Source organism: Paramisgurnus dabryanus, chromosome 2 (assembly GCF_030506205.2).
Source record: "Paramisgurnus dabryanus chromosome 2, PD_genome_1.1, whole genome shotgun sequence".
NCBI lineage: Eukaryota > Metazoa > Chordata > Actinopteri > Cypriniformes > Cobitidae > Paramisgurnus > Paramisgurnus dabryanus.
Genome location: NC_133338.1, coordinates 55,360,045 through 55,385,695, shown reverse-complemented (window position 1 = coordinate 55,385,695; position 25,651 = coordinate 55,360,045). Strand labels below are relative to the sequence as shown.

The 25,651-nt window shown below is 39.0% G+C and overlaps 1 protein-coding gene and 1 pseudogene across 1 annotated transcript in view; one reads left to right on the top strand and one right to left on the bottom strand.

Moving 5' to 3' along the window:
- The window catches only part of LOC135743921 (macrophage mannose receptor 1-like), a 92,956-nt gene that overhangs the window by 38,383 nt on the left and 28,922 nt on the right, over positions 1-25,651 (bottom strand). Inside the window, exons 16-21 of the mRNA XM_065261825.1 lie at positions 22,946-22,984; positions 21,635-21,798; positions 13,459-13,529; positions 1,293-1,393; positions 820-959; positions 274-376 (exon numbers count right to left, since the gene is read on the bottom strand). Of these exons, the coding sequence (XP_065117897.1) occupies positions 274-376; positions 820-959; positions 1,293-1,393; positions 13,459-13,529; positions 21,635-21,798; positions 22,946-22,984 (618 nt within the window). The remainder of the gene's footprint in view (positions 1-273; positions 377-819; positions 960-1,292; positions 1,394-13,458; positions 13,530-21,634; positions 21,799-22,945; positions 22,985-25,651) is intronic.
- LOC135743932 (uncharacterized) lies at positions 9,099-12,167 on the top strand (annotated as a pseudogene).

Below are 25,651 nucleotides of genomic sequence, written 5' to 3'. Positions count from 1 at the left end.
TTTTTCCATTGGCAGAACGTTTTTGGGAACCTTGGGAACTTTCAGGGAACGTTCTTAGAACTTTTTTCTGTTAGCTGGGATATAGCACAGATGAAGTACCTGTGTAGCACCAGTGTAGAACCATATTGTGGTGCGATAGTGGTGCTATATGACCCCCATTTGGTTATTCATAGGTGCTATATAGCACTAAAAATGGTTCCTCTATGATTGCAAGCCAAGAACCACTTTAAGTGCCATTTAGCACCGTTTGTTTTTAGAATGTGTCATACTCACATTGCTCTGTGTGACTCCGAACGGACACCAGATTGCCGCCATTTGAAATGCAGTGATCTCGTGATTGTCGCCATGACATTTTATTATTGAAAAGCTTGTAACACTATTTGGAAACACAAACAATCAGAAATAAAGTGCGGAGTTGTGATTAACAAAGTTTCTTTGTCAGAAAATTAGCAGAAAAAACTTTTAATGCATTACATTTTTGTTGACTTTTGATTTCATCTAAAATATGTTTACAATATTTTCGCATCTGTATCTCAAAACAGAGACTGTACACTGATGCTAAACCCGTAGACCTTTTAAACAATGTATAGTAATGTTAATATTATTAATGTTTGTAGACAGTAGGCTTTATAGATATTGTTGGCAGCGTTAAAAGAGTTGATGTCATCCTGCCCCCGAGTTAGTGCGGTTAATGGAAAACCAAGGGATCCCTATAGGTTCTTTTTTTAGGGACTAACCGCATCTCTTAATGCGTATGGGTGGTCCACAAATTCAAACACTGGTTCAAAGCAGATGTTTTTGCACAGTAATGGTTCTTACTTTTCCTCTGAACAGAGTCCATTCAGGAGCGCAGCCGCCCGCTGATACAGTGGTTGGAGACATGGTGGTGTTGACAAAATTTGCACTTCTTTTACAGATCGAGGCTAACGAATGACCACAATTAACATCATTCCAGAATCCTACAGAAACATACACATGTTATCCATCAGATCATGTTTACTTTTAAAACAAAGACATTAGACAAAACATACAGTATACTATATATGTGTCATATAATCTTGCTGTACAAAAACAAGCTTCTGAAATATTAAACCTAATGGTAAAAATGAATTCATTAATGCAAATGAGAAAACTTCCTACAAGGTCAGCTCCAACACTTTATTTAATCTAAATCAACAGATTATAATCTAGATGTGATGTCTCTGGGGCAAGTCTAAGCTGCCTCAGGATTAGTGGATGTTGTTCTTCGTCTATTTGCTATATCATATACAGCTGTAATGAGAAGTCCTTACCTGTGCTTTTCAAAACGATCACACAGTTCTCATCATTGTTGGAGAAACTTGGTTCATTTTTTGACCATGCAGTGTATACAACAGGTGAACCGTCCACCCAACTACACACAGAGACACACACACAAATTAAATAACCAATAACTAATATCATCCCATCATAAAGATGTTAAACTCTCCCCAAAATCTCAGGTCATATTCTTTTCCCAATTACACTATCCACATGTATATTCTCTGGGATGCTTGATTCTGATTGGTCAGTGGAGACATGTTTGTTATTTACAGATATCAATAATATTAATAACTTTACCTGGGTACTGAGAGTCATCTTCACAAATGCAGTAATACTTTCAAATACATTCAATATAAATAAGCATAATCAATAAAATACACTCAAAAAATGCTGGGTTATTTTGTTTCTACCCAAATGCTGGGTTGAGTCCTTTGGGTCATTTGGGTTGTTTTCGTAGTCTTGGGTAGTGTGGTGCAACCCAATCAGTTTCACTGACAGTTGAATAAATGCATCCCTCCCAGGACGCATCAACTCAAATCCTGGGTCAAATTAACTCAGTGTGTGGTTCTGTTTGAATTTACTTCAGGTGTGGAGAGGCTGTGGTTATTACACGGAATGTTTTATATGAATCAACAAGGTTGGTATCAATATATTTATACATAAAACCATTACTGTTTACTAGAAAAAACAAATATGTGTGACAACAATCCAGTTTTCTTTACATGAAACGTTATTACATGCACTGCTATGATTATTAGCGTTTAGCTTATTCGATAAGTTAAGCCCACAGGATCGGAAATGCGTTGGTTACTCTTTTTTGGACCTCCTCTAATCAAAATCGGACTTTTTCGTCATAAAATGACTTATACAGCAGCCATATCACTGTGTAGCCCAAGACAGCTTGCCTACTAAAGCTAAGTAGGGTTGAGCCTGGTCAGTACTTCGATGGGAGACTGTAATACTGGATTATAATTCATCAACTTTAAGTTTATTCAGGAAGAGACACTGTAAAACAATTAAACCTCAGGTGGTGTTGTTAACCAGATAAACTAGGTTTATTTATAAAAAGACACTGTAAAACAATTAAACCTCAGGGGGTGTTGTTAACCCAAATTTGACCCGTAGATGAAAGAGGTCTTCATATATACAACTCTTTGATGTCTTAATCTATTCATCACAAAGGTTTTTGAACTGTTAGCCTTTAGGCTCACATCACTGAGTTTCTGCTGAAATGTATAATGTAATGTATACATATTATGTGGTTCTAAGATTGTGTTTTACATACATATTCATGTGTAATATTATTTTAAAGGTCGTGGTGCGATGAGTAAAAAGGTCTCATTTCTATATATCTAAAGATGGTTCAAGGGTTTAGATAGAAGATGCATTTCTTTGAGAGGTGGGGTTTTGCCAGGATACCTCTGGCTATTTTGACCAGATGTTCTTTAGGATCATTTGGTACAGGTCAAACTGTAGTTTTTTACGATGTCTTTGTTCTGGTCAGTATTTAAAGTACATTGGCAAGGGATTCAAGGAAGCATTCTGTAGTCAGATCTTCCCGCACTGCTGTGTGTCTTGAATTGCCAGGTATGATTTTTTTTATATGTAATGTTTATTTTTCTATGCTGATCTTTAGTAAATGTTTTGATATATTTGTAATTGATTGCTTTATGCTGATCTTTTAGTAAATGTTTTGATATTTGAATAACCAAATGATTGATTTAAGTGTAGCCTACCTGGCAAAATAAGTTGTTAACATTTATTCATTTTAAAGCTTGTCAAGTCTTGTCGCGAGTCTCCAGCGCGAGAGAGTACGTCACACCAGCGCGACATTCCATCCAAAGCGAAGTATTCCATTCATTCATCACGGAGTATGAGGTTTGATCTTCCACTTCTTTGTCTTCAGCTGTGTTGGTAAGTTGATTTTCTTTGCCTTTTAGAAGTGTTGAGGGAGAGCATAAGTGCACCATATAGACACATTTGTAAAACGGGACGGTTTTCCCAGTGATAGACCGGAGACCGTAGAAATCCGGTGGGGCATAAGTTTTAGAACAACAACAACATGGCTTTTCAGGGTGATGATAGTGGCAGTGTAGATAAGGAGATAATGAATTCCCTTGCGGTGCGAATCAAACCTCTTCTCTTGCGTTTACACTCAGAAGGAGTGGATATGACATGGACTAATGACCAAACTCTAGCGTTGTACATTGCAAAAGGTCGTAAATTAGAGTCGAAACGCACTTTCCGGAAAATTCCCGTGGCGATTGTTTATTTGCTTCGTCGAAACGATCTCGCAACTATATCGGAAACCGGTAAAGTATTAGCAAATATCCGTGAACTAGAAAAAGCCCGGTCGGAGGAAATGAGAAAGCTTCGTGCTCAAGTCGATGAGTCTATGTATGATAAACAAACCTGGGTAAGACAGGGGGACGCGTTAGAAACACAGGTTAAAAAACTTGAAACGAAACTTAAACTGGACAAAGAATACACAAAAGCCCTCGAGTATTGTTGCGATGGCGCGGGATTTCCACTCGCTGCGATAAAACAGGCAGTAATAAACTCTGTTAATGGAAATATACAAGATGATAGTGATGACGAGGACGTTGCATTAATAGAAAATTCGCACGGTCGAATAATGATGCAGGAGCCAGCACAGAGAGTGCGAGAGCCTTCCCCAGAAGCAGAGATAAACATTAGAGCTCACGAACGAAAAGGCCGTAGTCCCATAAGAACGAGAACTAAAACAGGCACAGTTTCTAGTAAATCAGCGAAGGTTGCAGTGCTCAAAACAATGAAAAATGCGGACGATGAGATAACAACAATCAGTCGCCCTTTAACATGTGAAGAATGTGCTAGGCACAAGGAAGTAGTCGGTACGATGCCAAGAAAAGGCCCGTTTCAGCCCTATTGGGATAATTTAATGCTGCAAGCCTCGGTGTACAACCTAGAGCTTCGTGATGTGTGGCAGGTAGCTCTGTTAACTATCCCAGCTGAGCTAAAAACTAAAATGCCTGACAATTTAAGAACTGGAGAAATTATAGTTAAAGGAGAGGATGAAGAAGAACTGGGGGTGTATGAGAGATTAAAAACAGCATTGTTGGAGTTAAGAGGTCCAACACAAGCAGCGTGGAATAGAATATTAGACATAAAACAAATCAACAGAGAACCGTTTGAAGTATTTGCAGAGCGGCTGTGGGTAGCATATAAAGAACATTCAGGAATGGAAAATGCAGAAAGAGATCAGGAAGTTTTGTTACAACTCCTTAAAAATAATGCAGGCCCACACATCCAGCAGGCATTAATCCATGGAGCCGAGCCTCCTGAAAATAAATATCTAGCACTGGTAGCCTGGGCGTCAAAAATTGAAAATAGGCTAAAGCAAAACAAAACCAGACAAGTAGCCACAACCCAATGGTTAACCGAAGGAAAAGGTGCCGTGCAACCTGAGACAAAACCGCAAATCCGGTGTTATTTCTGTAGAAGAAATAATCACACTGCGCGTAATTGCTTAAAATTAAAAGCACTGAATAACCCAGGAAGAACAGCCAACAATGATAGGGAGACAGTAGAAAAACTCAAACAATTACTCGAGCAAAACAAACCCTCCACTAATGCTTCCAAGCAAAATGAAATGCAACCCCCGAGCGGAAATAGCCCATATGCGGACTTATGCACAGAGTTGCAAAACATGCTGGCAAAATATCGGGATGAAAAATAGGGGTGCGTGGCCTCCGCTACGGTAGGAAGCATTATCAAAAGCGGAAACCGGATTAAAATAAGAGCTAATTTAGGAGGCCAGTTAGCTAATATCCTTACTGATACCGGTGCTGCATGCTCCTGCACAAACCTTAACTTTCCTTTAACCCAAGAAACCATACAAATCAGAGGCATAGGTGACACGTTAATGACAGCAGTAAAAACACACCCTGTTCTAATTGATTTAGGCGTGACAGTTTTGCAAGAACCATTTTGGTATTTGCCAAGCAACAGCGAAGGGACTGTGATGGGTATGGACATTATGAAAAAGCATGGATTTGTAATTCATTGCTTTGAAAAAACAAATTGAATTGCAAACAAACAAAGCAATTAAAAATTGTGTTAATGTCAGCAATGCCAGTATAATGTCCGTTTCCACTACAGATCCAATTCAGCTGTTGATTGAAAAAAACACAAAGAGGTGTGGGCAAATCATGAACATGATTGTGGTTTAATTGATTTTGAAGTTAGCATTGAGGGTGAACCACCCCCACCGCAAAAACAATATCGCATAAAACCAGAAGCAGAAGCGGCCGTTCATGAAATAGTGAAACAACTTGAGATGAGAAAAATTGTTCGGCGATGCAGTTCAACCACGAATTCTCCGTGTCTGCCAGTGCCCAAACCTAATGGAAAATGGCGATTATGCATTGATTATCAACGACTTAATCGAGTGATACCCAAAGCTACCGCTATAGTGGCTAATCCTTCCACTATTTTGACACAAATTTCAACAAGCGCTACATGGTTTACTGTACTTGACATTAAAAATGGATTTTGATCTATTAAGGTCAAGAAAGAGGATCAATGGAAATTTGCCTTTACAGTAAATCAAATACAATATACCTGGCTTCGAATGCCACAGGGATGGCATAACAGCCCTTCCATTTTTCATAGAGCGGTCGCAGATGTGCTCAATCCCTTACTAGGGAGCGGCCAGGTAGTGCACTATGTTGATGATATACTCATTGCTACTGAAGGTTCACTTGAAATTCACTTAAAAGTGGTGGACAAAGTCCTGCAAACGCTAGGCGATGCAGGCTTTAAACTAAACAAGGAAAAAGCTCAAATAGCTCAAAAAGAAGTGCACTACCTAGGGTACAATCTCACTCAAAGTCATCGGGCATTGACAGACGACAGAAGGAAATGCATTGCTGAACTGCCTCGTCCGCACACTTTAAATGCGCTTCAAAAGGTGTTAGGGACTGCTAATTATCTGCGAGATTTTATTCCAGACTTTGCAGACATCGCCGCACCATTGTACGTTCTTTTGAAAGGTAAAACCAAACCATCAGATGTTCTTGAATGGACTGAGGTACATGTAAAAAGCATTTACAAACCTCAAACAACGTCTGTGCTCTGCGCGAGCCCTGGGCTTACCCAACGTTACCAAACCGTTTCACGTCCAAGTTGATGCGTACGAAAATACATTAAGTGGTGTATTAGCACAGGAACATGGAGGGAAATTGCGTCCAATTGCATATTACAGCCGGAAAAAATCACCAGTTGAACAGGGGTTTGATCCATGCACACAACATGTACTGGCTGTCCACTGGATGTTAAACACAACAGAACCCATCGTTGGTTTTCAATCAGTGATAATACATACAGTGCACAGGCCAGTACAAATGCTGCTGCAAGGCATAATAAAAGGAGTGTCATCTCAGAGACTTGCCAGATGGTTAGCTGATATACAGTCACGTGACATAACAACAGACAACACACGCATTTTGCCACACATACTCGGGGACATAGATGGTCATCCGCACACATGTTTGCCTGAGAAAGAGATATCCAGCCCTGTGTTTGATCGGGAGATTCCTGGTCAGACACAGGTGTATGTTGATGGATCCAGGTTTAAACAAAATGATAATTTCTATACTGGATGTGCGGTATGGACACCTAGTCTTCCCGAGTCAAATGTACTACGGCAGATTTTGATAAAACTACCATCAAACATGTCTGCTCAAGAAGCCGAGCTCGTCGCATTACTTGAAGCTATTAAGGCACATTCTGAGCCCGTGTGTATTCATACGGATAGCCGTTATGCCTTCGGCGTCGTGCATGATTTTATGACACAGTGGCAAATGCGAAAAATCCTCACATCTGCAGGAACCCCAGTGAAACATTTCAATATGATAAGTGAAATATGGAATCCTGTAACAACGCGTGAATCTCCCATCTCTGTCGTTAAAGTGCGTGCGCATATAAACAAAAACCCGAACGTGCATGAACAAAACAACAACATTGTGGATCAGCTAGCTAAATTAGCAGCTATTAAAGGTGACATATGGGAGGAAAAAACATCTGTAAACATAAGTGCAATTCAAACGACACCAATTGACCTTAAACAATATCAGCAAAGCTTGTGGGTTTCTGAGGGAGAACTAATGTCACCTCTAAAGGAAGATCAGCTGATTACTGTCAATGAAGGCATTGTGTTGAGAGATGGAAAATATGTGGTTCCTGAAGCTTAACAGAAACCAATAATCAAATGATATCATGATTATTCCCATGTGTCTTCTGAAAAAACATTGCAGTTGATAAGAAGGCAATTTTGGTGGCAAGGGATGACAGCTGACATTGACAGATGGTGTAGTACATGCATTGTGTGTGCCACAGTAAACCAGGGCAAGCCGGGCCGTACAAATTTTTGCAGACCAGAACCACCAAAAGGGCCCTGGGAGTCTTTGCAGTTGGATTTCATTGGTCCGCTGCCAAGTGCCAAGGGGGGATATCGTTATTGTCTGGTCATAATTGATACATTTTCAAAATGGGTAGACGCTATACCTACAAGAAATAACACTGCAGTTACAGTGGCACGGTTCTTAGCGAACCAAATCATCCCCCTCTGGGGAGCCCCAATTCAAATTGAATCTGATCAAGGTACTAATTTCACTGGTCAAATAATGAAAGACATGAGTAAAATGCTGAATATTAAGCAGAAGTTCCACATTCCATACAGACCACAAAGTTCTGGTATGGTCGTGCGCGTAAACCGCTCGATTAAAGAAGCTATCACTAAACAGATAGTTCAACATCAAAACAAATGGATTGATGCTCTGACCACTGTTCTAACTGTCTTGCGAGCAACACCATCTAAAGCTACAGGTATAAGTCCATATGAACTTATGACTGGAAGGGTAATGAAATTGCCTATTGACCCAGAAATTTCTCCAGCAGACTTGGGCCATCTTATGGTTGCAACACAGCAGACTGTGCTAAAACAACTGCAGGAAAGACTGAAAGTATTGCAAGCTCAGGCGGTGCTGAGACAACAACAGTCAGACCTGAATAATGATGCACATTTCAATCCAACATTTGAAACGAAATTTGCAGAAGGAGACATGGTGATGATACGGGTCGTTGTGAAACAAAGCACATTTGCACCTAGGTGGCATGGGCCTTATGAAATTAAAGCGACTTGCAATAGCGCTGTGGCCGTGTCCATTAAAGGAAAATTAAGATGGTATCACATGTCTCAATGCAAATTGTTCAAAGGATTGAAAAAATAAGTAACGATGTCGTTGTCTAAATGATTAACTATATCTCATTGTCTCTGTTTCAGGGTGGTCACAGCGATCCCATGGCGACCGGACACAAGGAAGGTGTCAGGCCCCACCTGCATCAACTTGGGCCACAGGGTATTACTTGCACACACCCTGAAATGTGGGAGATGGGTCTGGAGGTATAGCAAGGGGCCATCCACATCTTATATCACAATTCCGCCTAGAGAAGTAGTTACATGGCCTCCCGGTTTAACATCGGAACCAAATTGCGCAACAAAAATATGCTGTAAAATAGGTTCCAACCATCCTCCCATATTGAACATTTCAGGAGACACCCCGGCACGCATATATTCACACACTATAACAGCCTGGTATCAACTTAAACTTGAACCAGGAGCAAAAGTTGGGGGTTTGCGCACCCTATATGAGAAAATTAACAATGGTCTAGATCCTAAAATTTGTTATTTTGTGAAAGATCTAGAGCCTGCCGTATACAGGTGCACACATACTGAAACAATCAACAGCACACATATGAGTTTTGTAGATTACAAGTTCAACATCACTTCATATGTAACGGATGATAATGATCCAAAAACTTTTATTTGGACAAGCCGGAAAGAAGGAACATATTGTGTGGGCAAATGTGAACCTGATGTAAATAGTTACACGAGCCCACAAAATTGTACGTGGACTTTAAAGCATTGTTTTAATCTAACCACTTGTGGGTATAGTAAACCCAAGCAATGTCCAAAATTATATCCAATCCCTCCTGGTGGTTTTATCAAGGGAAATATTAACAAGACTTTGCTACATGATGTTAATTTGGTAATGACTCACGTAACATATAATATTTCTAATATTTTATCTGCTTATGTGAAACATTGTAGTGCTGATGATAAAACATACGCATGGCTACAGTCACGAATCGATGATTTAATCTCTGATTACAAAAGTAGACTTGCAGTCCAGATTCCAACTGTACGTTCTAAACGAGACCTGCTTGGAAATGTAGCAGGTCTTTTTGGATCAGCTAATTCACTTGCCAACACGTAAAAAAATAACTGGACAATCACAATTTTCAGCATGGTTGGCGAACCAGGTGGCCACTGGTTTTCAGCATCTCACCAATAGTAATGAGAAAATTATTAAAGCTGTTAGATCTGAAGCGCAGGCGCTTCTATTGACCAGCAATTCATTGTTCAATCAGACCCGTACCATCGAACGTGACTTAGCTTGCAGATCATTTGCACAAGATTTATTTACTATAGCTAGACAAGAAATTTTAGACTTACGTCTTCTCAAAACACCTAGACATGCTCTAAAGGATTTAATAGAAATTTTGGATTTACATAGGTGGGTTACATCTGAAAAGATGAAAGATATTAAATATTCAGAATTATTATCAACATTAATGTTATATACTGGAAATGAATGTACTGGTTGCATTGAATTCTTTGCCAATTTTCCTTTGATACACCCAGAAGTGTTTTTTAATTCCACTACTATACGCTCTATAGGTACAGTAGTGAAGAATCAGATTGTTAAATGGGACCATCTTACAGGATATATGACTCTAAAGGGAAATAAGACCTTATTTACTACTCGCACCTGTTGTCATGAAACTGCAAGTTATGTGATTTGTACATGCAATACTTTACAACCATTTTCTCCTAATGATACTAAGCTCATCAGTGTTCAGTCATTACATGGGCATGCTGATGCAATGGTGTGTGGTCAGTGAGATGAATTCCTTCACCTATGGAGGTCTGACCTGTCCTGCAAACCATAGCTTTTGTCTTGAGGTAACAGAGGATTTTACAATGGGTCAGATAAATATCTTGGGAAGGATTCCACTAGTCATTGACTGACACCATGAATTTGGTGCAACAGATGATTCAACAGACTGAGTATCATCTCAACCAGGCTCAGGTAGAAACAAACCTGGCAAAAGGAACAGCGAAAATTTTGTCAAGTTCATCTATTCGGTCTGCACAGTATGTATACACTTGGTGGGACTGGATGTTTCGTGGGTGTGTAATTGGCAGTGGACTTGTGTTTATGTTCTCTTTGCTTCAATGCTGGTATTTCAGATCGACAATTCGCTCTTTACGGACATCTGCCAATGCTGCTATTTCAGATCGACAATTCGCTCTTTACGGACATCTGCCAATGCTGCTATCACCCTAAGTCCCCTACAAGTGCCCGCCATACAGAGACTGTTACAATAATTAAAAACCCACGAGGATTTGAATGACCAGTAAATGGCCCTAGGGACTATTCTGAGATTGCCCCAAAGGGCCAGGGAAGGACTGTAATACTGGATTATAATTCATCAATTTTAAGTTTATTCAGGAAGAGACACTGTAAAATAATTAAACCTCAGGTGGTGTTGTTAACCCGATAAACTAAGTTTATTTATGAAAAGACACTGTAAAACAATTAAACCTCAGGGGGTGTTGTTAACCCAAATTTGACCCGTAGATGAAAGAGGTCTTCATATATACAACTCTTTGATGTCTTAATCTATTCATCACAAAGGTTTTTGAACTGTTAGCCTTTAGGCTCACATCACTGAGTTTCTGCTGAAATGTATAATGTAATGTATACATATTATGTGGTTCTAAGATTGTGTTTTACATACATATTCATGTGTAATATTATTTTAAAGGTCGTGGTGCGATGAGTAAAAAGGTCTCATTTCTATATATCTAAAATAAGATGGTTCAAGGGTTTAGATAGAAGATGCATTTCTTTGAGAGGTGGGGTTTTGCCAGGATACCTCTGGCTATTTTGACCAGATGTTCTTTAGGATCATTTGGTACAGGTCAAACTGTAGTTTTTTACGATGTCTTTGTTCTGGTCAGTATTTAAAGTACATTGGCAAGGGATTCAAGGAAGCATTCTGTAATCAGATCTTCCCGCACTGCTGTGTGTCTTGAATTGCCAGGTATGATTTTATTTTATATGTAATGTTTATTTTTCTATGCTGATCTTTAGTAAATGTTTTGATATATTTGTAATTGATTGATTTATGCTGATCTTTTAGTAAATGTTTTGATATTTGAATAACCAAATGATTGATTTAAGTGTAGCCTACCTGGCAAAATAAATTGTTAACATTTATTCATTTTAAAGCTTGTCAAGTCTCTTTATGTTTTGTAAATATTCCGGAGGGGGGTAGATTAGGAATTACCTCGACTGAAAATATGACTGGAGTTAATTCCCACTTTTGTAGGTTGAAGGTTATAATGACTCAATCTCAATATAGATGGATCCTCATATTTTATAGTGTGTTTGGATAACCCTCTGACCTTATGTTAAGAAGGAGAAATGCCTCTACACCCAGCTGTATGGAACTGCCTTAAGCACCTCCAGAGATACAATATATTCTCTATGTGAATGTAATTCATTCTAAATAATTAAGAGAATAAAAATATAATAATAATTATATAAATTGTGATCAGCATCAGAATAACATTGGTAACTAATAAATTGGAGTCAGATTATAATTTAACCACAGAGGTCAAAGAAACAAATTAAATAAATGGAATTATTCTTCTAGAAGCGCTACGGACGGAAAGAACACGTTATACCTTCACCACGCCATTGGACTTCGACGTTGGGCCAATTGGGTGGAGTCTTACAAGACCTTCTGGGAAAACCAGGTTGCTGCTGGTAGAGGTGTTAGTAAGACTAGCAGGGGTGCTCACCCTGTGGCCTGTGTGGGTCCTAACACCCCAGTATAGTGATGGGGACACTATACTGTCAAAAAGCAGCATCCTTTGGATGAAACGTTGAACCGAGGTCCTGACTCTCAGGATGTCATTTGAAAAAGAGTAGGGGTGTGCCTCGGCATTCTGGCCAAACTTACCCATTAGCCTACTTATCATCCCCACATATACTAATTGGCTATCAGTCTGTCTCCTCTCCACTAATTAGCTGATGTGTGGTGGGTGTTCTGGTGCAATATGGCTGCTGTCGCATCATCCAGGTGGATGCTGCATATTGGTGGTGTTTGAGAAGATCCCCCTTTCATATGTAAAGTGCTATGAGTGCTATATAAATGTATCTAATTATTATTATTATGACTTATGTAAAGTTTTTACTCCATAGCCTATACAAACCTAAGTTGCACCTTAACTGTGTACAAGTCAAATCAACCCCTCTTTCAAGTTACTTGTCATGGGCATTTTGGACCATCATGACTCCAGTTACAGGCTGTAGCACTCCTCAAGAGTATATACTAAAAATGTTTTCTGTTGAAACAAATGTTTATAAACATATTTTTATTGTGATTAAGTTTAATTCTAAGTTTTTAGATATGACTGATTGATGTAAACTGTATTACAACACATGAAATGTGAATTATAACACATGTAATGTTATTAATAAAAAAGTAAGGGGATACCATGTTGGCATGTGCTTTTAATTTGGTGTATTTGACATCTGCAATAAAGTAACAAAATGGATAAAATTAAGATAAAATGAAAAATTATATATTTTTATTTTTTTAAATACATTTAACCCATTTATAAAGTAAAATTAAATGAATAATTATCATTATTTCAGAATGAAACATTAATTTGGGTTAAAAACCTTTGCTGATCAAGTTAGCCCAGCGCGTGTTCTGTCCTATATTCACCCAGTCGTTGGGCTAAAAACAATCCAATTTGGGTTGTTTATAACCCCATGTTTTTTAGAGTGTATAAGAGATTTTTTATTTATAGGTTTGGGCTTTTCTTACAAATGATCAATGTCCAGATATTTACTCATGTGCCGCCTATTAGCTAATGTACGGCCAGATGATTTGGCCTGAGGACATCTCTCACTTGGCAAAATCAGTTCGAGCTTATAAAGTTCAAATGGTTTGCTTGTAGTCTTTCATACTCACCTAAATGATTTGTCCAACTCTACAGTCATCCCAATGTAGTACTGAGTTTGTGATATTTCACTTCTAGACATCTATAAAACAGCATCAGTTAGTCCTACAAAAATGCTTGTGAATTCCTGTGAACTATAGTAATGAGCTAAAATATTGTGAAGCCCAAACTGACAAAAGAATTTGAAACACTTAAAATATTTCTTTAACACAAGTGTCATGATTCTGCCCTCTCGTCCTTGTTTTAGTATTAGTCATGAAGCAGGATCATGACAGACCCATGTTTTGTGTGAAAGCACTGGCGATAGGTGTGTTCGAGATCATCCGGCGCTGCGCAGGCCGATCGGTGAGGTTTGCTGCTTGCAGTCGAGGGAGGAACTGAAGACCTGCTGCTTGCCGTAGTGACGTGTGCGCTGTGTTTCCTTGTTTTTAATCGCAAATGAAGTGAATTAGATGCTGAATTTGATAAAAACAAACCTTTTAATAAAAAGTTGCAACCAGAAACATTTTATATCGAATATATGAAGAGCTCTTTCCCAAAACGCGATAAACGCCATTTTTAAAATAAATGAGTTTGTCATGTCATTTGGCTGTGTACTAAACCTATTCACTGCTCCATGAATGTTTTATGTCAAATCATTACATTTCCTTGTTAAAATGTAGGTACAAGATGCCGTTCTTTTCCAAAACGCGATAAGCGCCTAGCCTATTTTTAGCCTAAACGCGATTTATCCTCTCGACCAATCAGAACTCGATGAGCGTTTGACGCAATCCAATGGCGGCGCTCTGAGCAGATGTTTGTTTATGTTCATTCATTACTCAAAATGAGGATTAATGTCATGTTAATACATCACCCGGAGAAGGTACCCGTTTGCAAGGCGATCTTCATCAAAGTGTTTGGTATGTACAACTTTCATTTCAGAACTGGCTCGTTTAATACCGTTTTGTACGTTCGCGATAAAGTTTTTTTCCTGTGAAGAAGCCTGCTAACGTAACATGAAAAGTACTGAATAGTTCGATAGCCTGCTGATAGACAGACATGGCGTTTGATACATTGACCAATGTCGTGCAAAAGTACAAAATGTGGCTATTGAACAATGCAGGGACTTCTGTAAAGTTGTGCTTTTTGGATTGGACATTATGAGCGCGTTGTTACATGGTATGTCATTGAGAGCAGATCGAGGGGAGATGCTGTGTGTGCGTGTGAGGTTAATACAACTGTGTGTAGACGAGAGAGAGAGAGAGAGAGAGAGAGAGAGAGAGAGAGAGAGAGAGAGAGAGAGAGAGAGAGAGAGAGAGAGAGAGAGAGAGAGAGAGGTGAAATATATTAAGCAAAAGGGGTTCCTAACACCCTGCTAAGGAGAAAACTGAAATGGTGGAGGGAGTAATAGCAATTTAGTTATGTGTAATTCTGTGTATTTCATACTGGCTCCAATGTATATCACAATCTGAATAATTTACTTATTCATTTATAGTATGAAGAGTCCCTGAGTATATGTTGCATATTCTCTTATTTGTTTTTTTTGTTTTTGTTTTTTAAAGAAAAAACATACATTTATGGAAAAAATATATGGATTTGTAGCGTTTTGAAAAAAAATTAAATTAACTTTGAATTTATAATCAACAATATTGTTGTTTGATTTAATAATCATTATTCAACATGTTCAGATTGAGCAAAAAAAAACATTTTAAAAGAATAAATTGAATAATCACAAAATGTGTGGGTCTAGGTAAAAAATGTACTTTTTCTGAAAACTATTGAAATGGATTTATAGCGTTTTGGAAAAGAGCTCTTCATATATTATAGGATTCTTTTCCTTGTTCATGATTATTGCGATTATTACATAAGAGACATTGGATTATTATCTAATGTCTCTTGCGTGATACTCCACAGATTTGCAACATTGCCATCTTTTAGACGATGTACTTTTGAAATTTGAAATGCGCGCAATGACAGAGAGAAGTCAGATTAATGTTCTCGTGGATTAATAACTTTAATATTTCCCTGTACTTTATAAACTCCATCATTTTAACTACTTTTGGTAACGCTTTTGAAAATTTGCAACAAATAAATTATTGTGATTACACTTGTCTGTCTGTTATGCTTTTCAAACAATACATGATTTTAACTGTTTTAACAGGACTGTATTAGCGACTTTAAATGCTATATTGTTACAAAATTTTACACATTTCTTTCCATTACTTTGCATAATATAAAAATACATTATATATTTTTTGTATTAAAAGGGTTTGGGTTTAGGGTAAGGTCTGGGGTAGGGTGGTAACATTATCGATGAAATGGTTAAAGGGAAAATATTCAACAATCTTTAGGGTATGAAAGATTTGTAAATGTTTTACGTTTTGTAGCTGTAAAAACTTAAAAAGGTTGTGATAAAATTTTGCAAATATGTCTACATTGTACGCTTCAGCATCTATTTAAAAAAACATATGTGTTGTGTTTCTGAAATTTACATAGTAATACTACATATTAACAGTGAGACCAGACTGGTCAAAGAGAGGTCTAGTGGCTTTCTAATGAAAGGACATCAATGGTGAGATGGTGCCCACAACTAAAGTTTCGTATAGTAATGGCCAGACAAAGCAAATGGAACTATGCATAGATCTTCACCATAAGGGAAAACAAATTATAACTATATTATATTTTAATTATTCAGCGTGGTCGCTTACAGGCTGGCAGGATCCCTGCAAAGAAACAACTTGATTGACACATCAATACAGAAAGCAGACATCTTAGGCTTCTCCGGTTGTGTAGAACACGCTAGTATCATCTGACATCAGATACAGGTCGCCAAAAAGGAGGGAACAGATCTTTACGTGGTGTTCCTGGATCTCGCAAATGCCTTTGGCTCAGTCCATCACAACCTCCTGTGGACAGCCTTTGACTACTTTAGAGTCCCAGCACCTCTCACAACCCTTATAAAGGCCCATTTCAAGGACGTCCAGCTCTGTGTGACAATAGCAGAGTACACAACAGCGTGGCAACACCTGGAAATGGGAATCATGGCCGGCTGCACCACATTCCCACTGGCCTTCACCCTGGCAATGGAGGTCATCAGTCGGACCTCTAGATGGACAGTTGGCGAACAGCGAATAATACCTGGGCTGAGGCTGCCGCCAGTCAGATGACCTCACAACTCTCACCACGACCAAGGTTTGCACTGTACGGCTATTAAGTAAGCTCCAGGAAAACACTGAGAGAGCTCGCATGAAGATCAAGCCAAGCAAGTCCAGAAGTATTTCCATCATCAAAGGGAAGCTGTCAGACCACCGCTTTCACATTGGCAAGGAACCCATCCCAACTGTTTCCGAGAAGCCAGTGAAGAGCCTAGGTCATTGGTATGATGACTCCCTTAAAGACAAACAGCAGATATAGCAGCTTAGGAAGGAGGTAGCCAGCGGCCTGGAGAACATCAACAGAACTTTGCTTCCGGACAAGCTGAAGCTCTGGTGCATTCAGTATGGACTACTTCCATGTCTCCTGTGGCCATTAATCCTCTATGAAGTCCCACTCTCAAAGGTGGAAAAGCTGGAAAAGAGATTGGTCAGCTCATATGTAAGGAAGTGGCTTGGCCTTCCAAGGTGCCTCAGCAGTATTGGACTTCATGGCAAAGGGATTCTACACCTGCCCATTACCAGTCTGGTAGAGGAGTACAAGTGTCAGACTGGAGATGATGCTTCTGGATTCGAGTGATCCATTTGTAGCCCAAGCTGCCCCCCATCTTGGCCACCGGAAGGTAGTGGACCCCATTGGCTGCAACTGAGAAGGCAAAGGCAGCACTCAGACATAAGGACATCATGGGCCGGGTGCAGGAGGGGAGGGGTGGTCTTGGACTTGGGGCCAGTACATCAGAGACGCAAGATGGTGGTCCCGGAGGTACGTCGGGAGGAGGAAGCAAGAAGGTGTGCCCAAGCTGTGGCAGAGGCAAAGCAAGGGCAGTGGATGGCATGGGAAGGAGTACAGAAGAGGAATATCTCCTGGAAAGAGCTATGGGAAATGGAGGCATTCAGGGCAAGCTTTACTGTCAGGGCTGCCTACGATGTCCTGCCTTCTCCTGTAGTACAGCTGGTATACAATAAACTTTAAGTTTATTTATGAAGAGACACTGTAAAACAATTAAATCTCAGGTGGTGTTGTTAACTCAAATTTGACCCTCAGGTTGAACTGGTTACAGACATGCAACTCTTTGTTCTCCTAATCTCTTCATCACAAAGGCTTTTGCACTGTTAGCCTTCAGGCTCACATCATTGGGTATCTGCTGAATATATATGATATTATGTATATATGTTATTCTGAGATTGCAATTTTATATTTATGTGTGGTTTCATTTTAAAGGTCATGGTGCGATGAGAAAAAAGGTCTCATTTCTATAAGTCTAAGATAAGATGGATCAAGGCTTTACAACTTAAGATAGAAGATGCATTTCTTTTAGAGGCGGGGTTTTGCCTTGATACTTCTGGTTGGTTTGACCAGGTCACTTGGAACAGGTCAAACTGGATTTTGACCAAGTGTATTTTAGGGTCACTTGGAACAGGTCAACTGGATCTTGACCAGGAGTCTTTTAGGGTCACTTGGTACAGGTCAAACTGGATTTTTGTAGTTTTACAATGTCTTTGTCTCAAGCTGTGTATAAAAGGTGTCCTGGCAAAATATTCAGGGAGGCATTCTGTAACCAGAAGCTCCCACACTGTGTATTAAAACATCATGGAAGCATCTGTATTCAGAACTTCCCACAATACGGTGTGTCTCTGATTCCCAGGTATGATTTGACTTTGTGACTTTTATTTTCTATGTTGGTCTTTTTAGTTATATTTTATTTTGGATGTAAATGTTGATATTCTTGATTGATGAATTTTAATAACCAAATTTAAAAGGGACAGAGAATGAAAAACCATTTTTACCTTGTCTTTGTTGAATAATGGTAGTCTACTCACATTCACAAACATACAAAAAGTGCTAAACATGCTAAACATCTCAGTCTCATAGAAATTCCTCTTTTAGAAATGTCAGCCAGAAAACGGCCCAATCTGAAAAACTGATGCTTATGACATCACAGGCATCTCACTGCCCCTCCACTTTAAAATAATTGGCTACATTTTTTGAGTGGCAGCAAAGTCAGCCAATCAGTAATGAGATTGCTAGTTAAGCCAGTAGGGGGAGCCAAATAGGTGCAAAACCACTTGTTTAAAATCCCCCACTCTAATAGAGCTATCTGAGAGAGGTTTTTAGGAAGCTTTTAAGGCATTACAGACCCAAACAAAAAAAAATTCTACATGTCACATCACAAAACAAGGATAAATACTCCGTTCAATCATTCTATGTCACCTTTAAGTGTAACCTGCCTGGCAAAATAAATTGATATTATTGATTCATTTTAATTCTTCAGAATAGAAGGAGTCTGGTATTACCGCAAAATTACGCATATCCTGTGCGATATCGGGTCCCTAATGAACGAATAACTAAGACTATGGGAATTTATAAATAATCAATGATTTAAATTACAATTAACATAATGTGTTACGTTTGATTTCATAATTTGGAGTCAGATTGGGAAACTCACAGAGTCAAATAAGAGTAAAAGACTAAATTCAAATTAATGTTTTCATTCTCAAAGGAGGAGATTCAGAACACGAGATCCCTTCACCCACGCCATTGGATTCCGTTGTTGGGCCAAAAGGTTGTTCCTTACACTCCCACAAACCTAAGCCAATGGTATGCCGAGGGCCCTGCATGCCCTCTTTGCCAAAGTCTAGCAACACTGAAGCACATCTTAGTGGGATGCAAGATCAGCATCACCCAAGGCCGTTACATCTGGCAGCACAACCAGGTGCTGAAATGTCTTGCTGCAGTGTTGGAAAGTCGATGGACAAATGCCCTTCCTCCCCCATCATCCTAGTGGCAGCCAACACTATTTGTTTGGGAGGGTGAGGGTCAAGCCACCCTCACCACCAGGGCTTGACATTAACACCAAATGCGGGTAGATTTCGGCTGTGGCGGGTAAGACATCCAATCCCACTAGCCACTTTGGCAGGTTGAACATCATTTTTAAATTGTAGTTTTCTTAAAAGTTATGCGAAATGATAAACAATGCGCAATGCGACACCCGAAACTACAACTCCCATGAGCACTCTGCACCCAGCGCAACGCACAGAGACCGTTGGTTGAGACACGCGCGATCAGCGGAGCGTTGCGGACCAAAGCTGATTTGAAAATGATATTTTTACTGTGTTTAAATTGTATTGTATTTTACTGATAAATTGGTGTACTCCTGACCAGGGACAGCAGATGAAATGTAGCTTTGTAGATAATTCTGGGGTAGTATCATTACTGTCCATTGTCCCTGTCAAATAAGGAAAAAAAAGAGGTCGCAGTCTGAGCACATACACACTTCAGGAAAGTTAAAACAATTGCATGAAAGTAATTGAAGAGATATAAATTGCGTGCACACTCAGGGGAAGAGCGAAGAGAAATTCACCTGAATGCACACGAAATCAAAGGAAATCACTTTTAACAGAAACCATGATCAAGCTTATGAAATACAATCTGCATAAACAAGTTGACAGTAAAATTCATGTACATTTCTTGACAGTATTTACTGCTTTTGTTAATAAATATTTAAAGTGGTTGTCGATGGGGTTTGTGTTTATCTTTTCAGTTAATCTTCTACACCTCTGTTCCACTTTTAATATATTCAATCAAAGTTAAATCTATTTATGCCTTACTAGCATGTTTTTCATGCACCTAAATATATGATATGATCTATACTGATATGCCTTGTATATACCAGCTAATAAATGTTGTCTTAATTTGGGTGATCAGACTGCATTTGAAATTCAATCTGTATCTAATTTAGCTAAATCAAGTAAATTTGCTCGAATTAAAGTCATTTTAGGATGCCAAAGTTAAGTTTAATCATATACAATTTATTTTACCAGCAACAAAATTGTGGCCAGTGAAAATGCTGAGTGGCCAGTAACTTTGGAAAAGAATATGTTAATGTCAAGCCCTGCTCACCACCATAAGATCAGACTCTGGTCAACTAGGCAGAGCACGGGACTGGAAGCTGTTGGCAGACTTGGACAAGAAACTCTGCTTCCCAGCTGAAATTGCAGCCACCAACCTGCGACCAGCCTTGCTCAAGCTTGTCTACATCATCGAGCTCACCGTGCCCTGGGAGGGTGCAGTGGAGGAGGCCTATGAACGGAAAAAGCTGAGGTACGCTGAACTTGCAACCGATGCGCAACAACAAGGCTGGAATGTGAAGGTACGCCCAGTGGAAGTAGGTTGCAGAGGGTTCATAGCCACCTCAACGTCCAGGCTAATCCGGGGAATGAGAGTGCGAGGAAAGGCCCACCAGCAGGCAGTCAAAATCCTTTCCGCGGCTGCAGAAAAGGGAAGCCAATGGCTGTGGGTGAAGAGAAAAGACTCCGCCTGGGTCTTCAAGTGAGTTGATGGCACCTAGGGAGTGAACCTGAGATGCTGGGATTCACTGCTGAACCCTCTGGAGGTGTCGTGGGCCTATCAGCGAAACACCCATGAAGGATGGTGCCCACTTGACAACCCAAACGGTGCCATCACTCAATTGACCATCCCACAGAGTCGCAACAATGCCTCAGGTAAGTATTAAGGGATATCAACATCAAGTCCTATACAATAGACCGGTGTTGTTGGGTAATTGCGGTAGTTTACCACTGAACCTGCATTAACAACGACAGTGGGGCCTCTTGCCTTAGTCAAACGGGTTGGCACGCATGGTCGGGTTGCGGTGAGATTTTGCCATTTTCTTGTGGTCTTGTGTGTTGCAGTAAATAGTATGCCATACAGAACCGTTTGCCACTGAACCTGAATTAACGACGACAGTGGGGCTTCTGGCCTTAGTCAAACGGGTTGGCATGTATGGTCAAGTTGTGGTGAGATTTGTGGCGTTAGAGTATGAGATTAGATCATGTCAATGGTTTATGCACTTAAACGAGAAAGGAGCAACCTCAGGAGATGGAAGGGCTGAGGAGTGGTGTGGCAGAGGGTAACTCAATTAACTATCCCACAGAGTCTCATCGGTGCCTCAAGTATGCATTAAGGGATATCAACATCAAATCCTATACAACATATAAGCATTTAGCAGCAGAGTGCAAGAGAAACTGGAAAACATTGTCAGTATTTTTATTTTACCTGTTTAAATAAAAACCTCCTCTCAGTCTGACCATTAATGACAGCAAGATCAGCATGATTCTTCTTACAGAAGGCACGAGCTTCTTCCATAGTGTGCGGTTCATTATTCATGAAATACTGACTGCCATTGTACTGAATCCAGCCATCAGACGTCTTGTTAAATTCTATAGTGAGAGGTAAAAGGATAAAATCTTGATTTACGTCATCTACAGCTGCAAAACATTTCTGAAATGTTCTTTTCAACACATGTGGCTTCAGTAATACAACATTATAAGATAACAGCTATTAAATTTTATGGAGATGTTTAGTAGACTCACATCAATGCTAAAGAGAAGTGTTTTTTTAATCTATAGGCAACAACAGTATTGCAGAGGGGCACCAATTATTACTAAAAATAATAATAAAATTGTTGATATATGAGAGTTCAGATCCAAAAGCCGCTAAACGAGCCACCTCCGTCCAAAATGAGCTTTTTCCATCATGGGAGCACGGATGTCTTTTCTGTGTCACTACCATGGATTTCTCGTGTTACTTTATTTATTGTTTTCTCATTGTGATATCCATGCCCGCGTTACGGAAAAAACTAAATTCTGTGACATGGACACAGATAAAGTGATCAAATTTTTTGTGACTATAACACAGATTTCCATGAGATCATGTGGTTTTAGGCAATCTATTAATAGTCATAAAATATAAAAATAAAAATGTTAATTAACAAAAAATCATGCCAGACAAACTAGAATTTTGAATCTGAACTTTTCGTATGCAATAATGTCTAGTATAGAAGTGTAGTTCTCCATCAGTGGGTTGTGCTGCATATGAGGGGGGGTGCGTAGAGAGATCGCAAAGAGGTTAAAGACTTTTTCAAGAAGAAACAGATAAAGAGCATCAATTGGGTACTCTTAAGAAAAATATACATAAATGGAAAAAATTCTGCATGAATTAATAATAAGACGAATTCCCTCTCTCTTACATTGGCTTTCTAAATCGCCTTCTAGTGGCAGTGATAATGAACTTTTAATTTATTTGAAAACTTGATTTCTCACATCATAACCCCTTTAAAGGTTCGACCGTATAAGACTCTTCTATGTGACTTATGCTGGTTAAAGTTTGTGTACTGATGTTTTAAATAGCATAATCTTGTTAGATGAGATAATATGGAGAATGTTAATATTGAAGATGTATCACTCCATATCACAAAAACTCACATTAAACATGAATCTACAAGAGAGCTACATATAGATCTAAAGTTGAGCAACACGAGAAACAGATTAATGCTGTTGTATAACACATACATGAGTGAATCGTTACCTTGAATGACTGATGTTGGTGGGGATTTTGGATGTGTGCCTGTAAGAAAAAAAATAATTAAAATAGTTTTCCTGCGGTGGTGTTTCAAAATCCTTCCCTGCATCTGAAAGAGGTTTGTTAAGTAAATGATACTGTACATGCAAATGCTTTTATCCAAAGCGACTGAAAAGATTATCACAAAAGTAACACAGGGTAATCAAGACTTGCACTCTGAATGTGTTTGTCTTAAAGTAACAAAACATTATCCCACTTATTATACAGCTACTAGCCAAATTAATACATAACTGGACGTAAATATTTTATAATCGCATTGTTAAGTAAGAAATAGGCTCGAGGCTGAGCTGTATTGTGAATAAGTCACAGCTAAAAGGCATTGTTAGGCACGACATGAGTCAATGCAACACCTATAGCAGCAACTTATTCACCATACAGCACAGCCCCAAGTACCTTATTGCTTTTATAATACAGTTACCACACAATAGAAATATTAAAGCAAAAATATAACTTTGCAACTTTCATGAAGTAAAATCACTTAAAGTCTTTCTCCTGTTGGAAAAAAATTGTCCCTGACCGACTATGAACAATAAAGTCCCATTCAGACGGCCAGTGACTAGCAGTAGCAGAGCGACGTGATCTCATTCATTTCAATGGAAGCTTGGCAATTTCGGCACTCAAGTGAAAGTCTCTATTGGCAACCGGATGGGCGTGTCCAACAACTTTATGCAAATGATGAGCATTTTCAGGAGTGATTACACTGTAAAAAATATGCAGCATTTTTTCAAATCAACCAAGTGCAAGACTATGGGCTCTATCTTACACCCGGCGCAAAAAGTGTCTTTTGCTAGTTTCCACCCTGCGCAATTATCATTTTCACGTTTAGCGCCACGTTTTTTAAATAGCAAATGCATTTGCACCCCTTTTTGCGCCCATGGGCGTTCTGGTCTGAAAACGAGGTGTGTTCAGGCGCATTGTTGGCGCGTTGCTATTTTGAGGCAACTAAAATAGACTACGCCATTGACCAACAAAAACCTGATCTAAAGTCTAAAGTCGCAATATGTTTTTTGTTATTTAAAGAGTGCATTAGTAATATGCGCCTATAAACGGGACGACGACGCGGGTTTGCTTATCACACAGCTACATGAATGCACAGCAGCACAAAAACGCGTTTAAATATAAAAGATTAAAGGATTGAATGTAAAATATTATTATTGAGTCTCTTAAATGAGGACTAATTTTGAGACGTTAAGGCACAAAGAGCTGCTTCACCTGCAGCCAGGTAAGTAAATAAATGCTTTGCTTTAAACAAATGCATCTGTTTTAAATGTTTTTTAAAATGCTACCTCACGGATTTATTGTATATGATGACTCTGTACCTGTGGATATGGTGGGATGAGAAACATTTTTAAGTAATGCAAAAAAAATGACGCTGTCCAAGTGCTGAAACGTGCTGAGAGCCGTTTGTAAATTCTTTACCTCCTGTTTGTTACAAAGTAAGTATTTTTAGAGTACAAACCTTTTCTTACATACTTGTAAATAATTTTTTTATGATATTGGATAGCCATACATTTAAAGCAATTAAAAGCCTGCTTTTTTACTTCCATGACTAAAAGAAAACGGGTTTTAAAGGTTGTAATAAAAAAATTACAATTTCAATACAAGTGAAAAACAACACAATTATTTAACATTAATCTTAAACTGGGGATCTTGTTCCTCCACTTAGTTTTTCAGTTTACAAAGTTCGTCATCCAAATAGGGATTAGACATAGCGCCAGCTCAACTGGCTTTTAAAGGGGATGAGAGCTGAGACTCTCATTGGTTTTTAATGCACGTTACGCCCAAAATACTCCCATTACTCATTAAAAAAAAGGACCAACTCTTTTCGACCATGCGCTCGGCGCACAAACCATTTTTTCGTCGTTAAACTAGCAAAAGTGTATTCGGACACGCCCATTTAGACATTGCGCTGTACGCTTTAGACAATGCGCTTAGATCGTTAAAATGGGGCCTTTAACTCACAGGGGTCCAAAAACACGGCGATGCGTTTTGACGTGTTTTCTTCTTATCATAGCAGAATCAACTTAAAATACTCCATCATTAATAATCATACACTTACGTGTTTGACATCATTTGAAACTGTGAAGGGTCCTCTTTAATATGTGTACATTCACAATAACAAGAGATCTTTGTGTTTTTGTTAAATAAAGAAAATAAACAGGGTGTGCATCCAGACATTTCTGTCTCCGTCAGCTGTCTCTCAAATCACGTTACAAAAATCAGTTGAACCTCCGCGAATACTCGTCACACAAACATGATACACATATCCAAAGAAAGCCTGAAATGTCTACTTTTAAACAAGCTAATTATAATTGAAAACTAATATTGCCTGTTTAAAAAATCTGCATTGAAGTAAAGAGAGTACTGTTTTTCCTGGCTGACTTCATTATCTTTAATGCGGTCACGCCCACAGGCGGTACACGCCGTTGACATGGAAATCAACAGACGAGCAATTCGAACCATAACAATCAAAGCGTAAAGTTTTATCAGATTTAAAGACTTTACAGCATGTTTGGATGATAAACTTTACACACACATGAGGAATATCTTCATTTATGTCTGGACATTGAGGAAGAGAAGCGTTTATCTTTAACGTTACCTAAGAAGAAGAACAATGGAGGATGCAATGGAGGAGGATATTTTCCTGAAGAA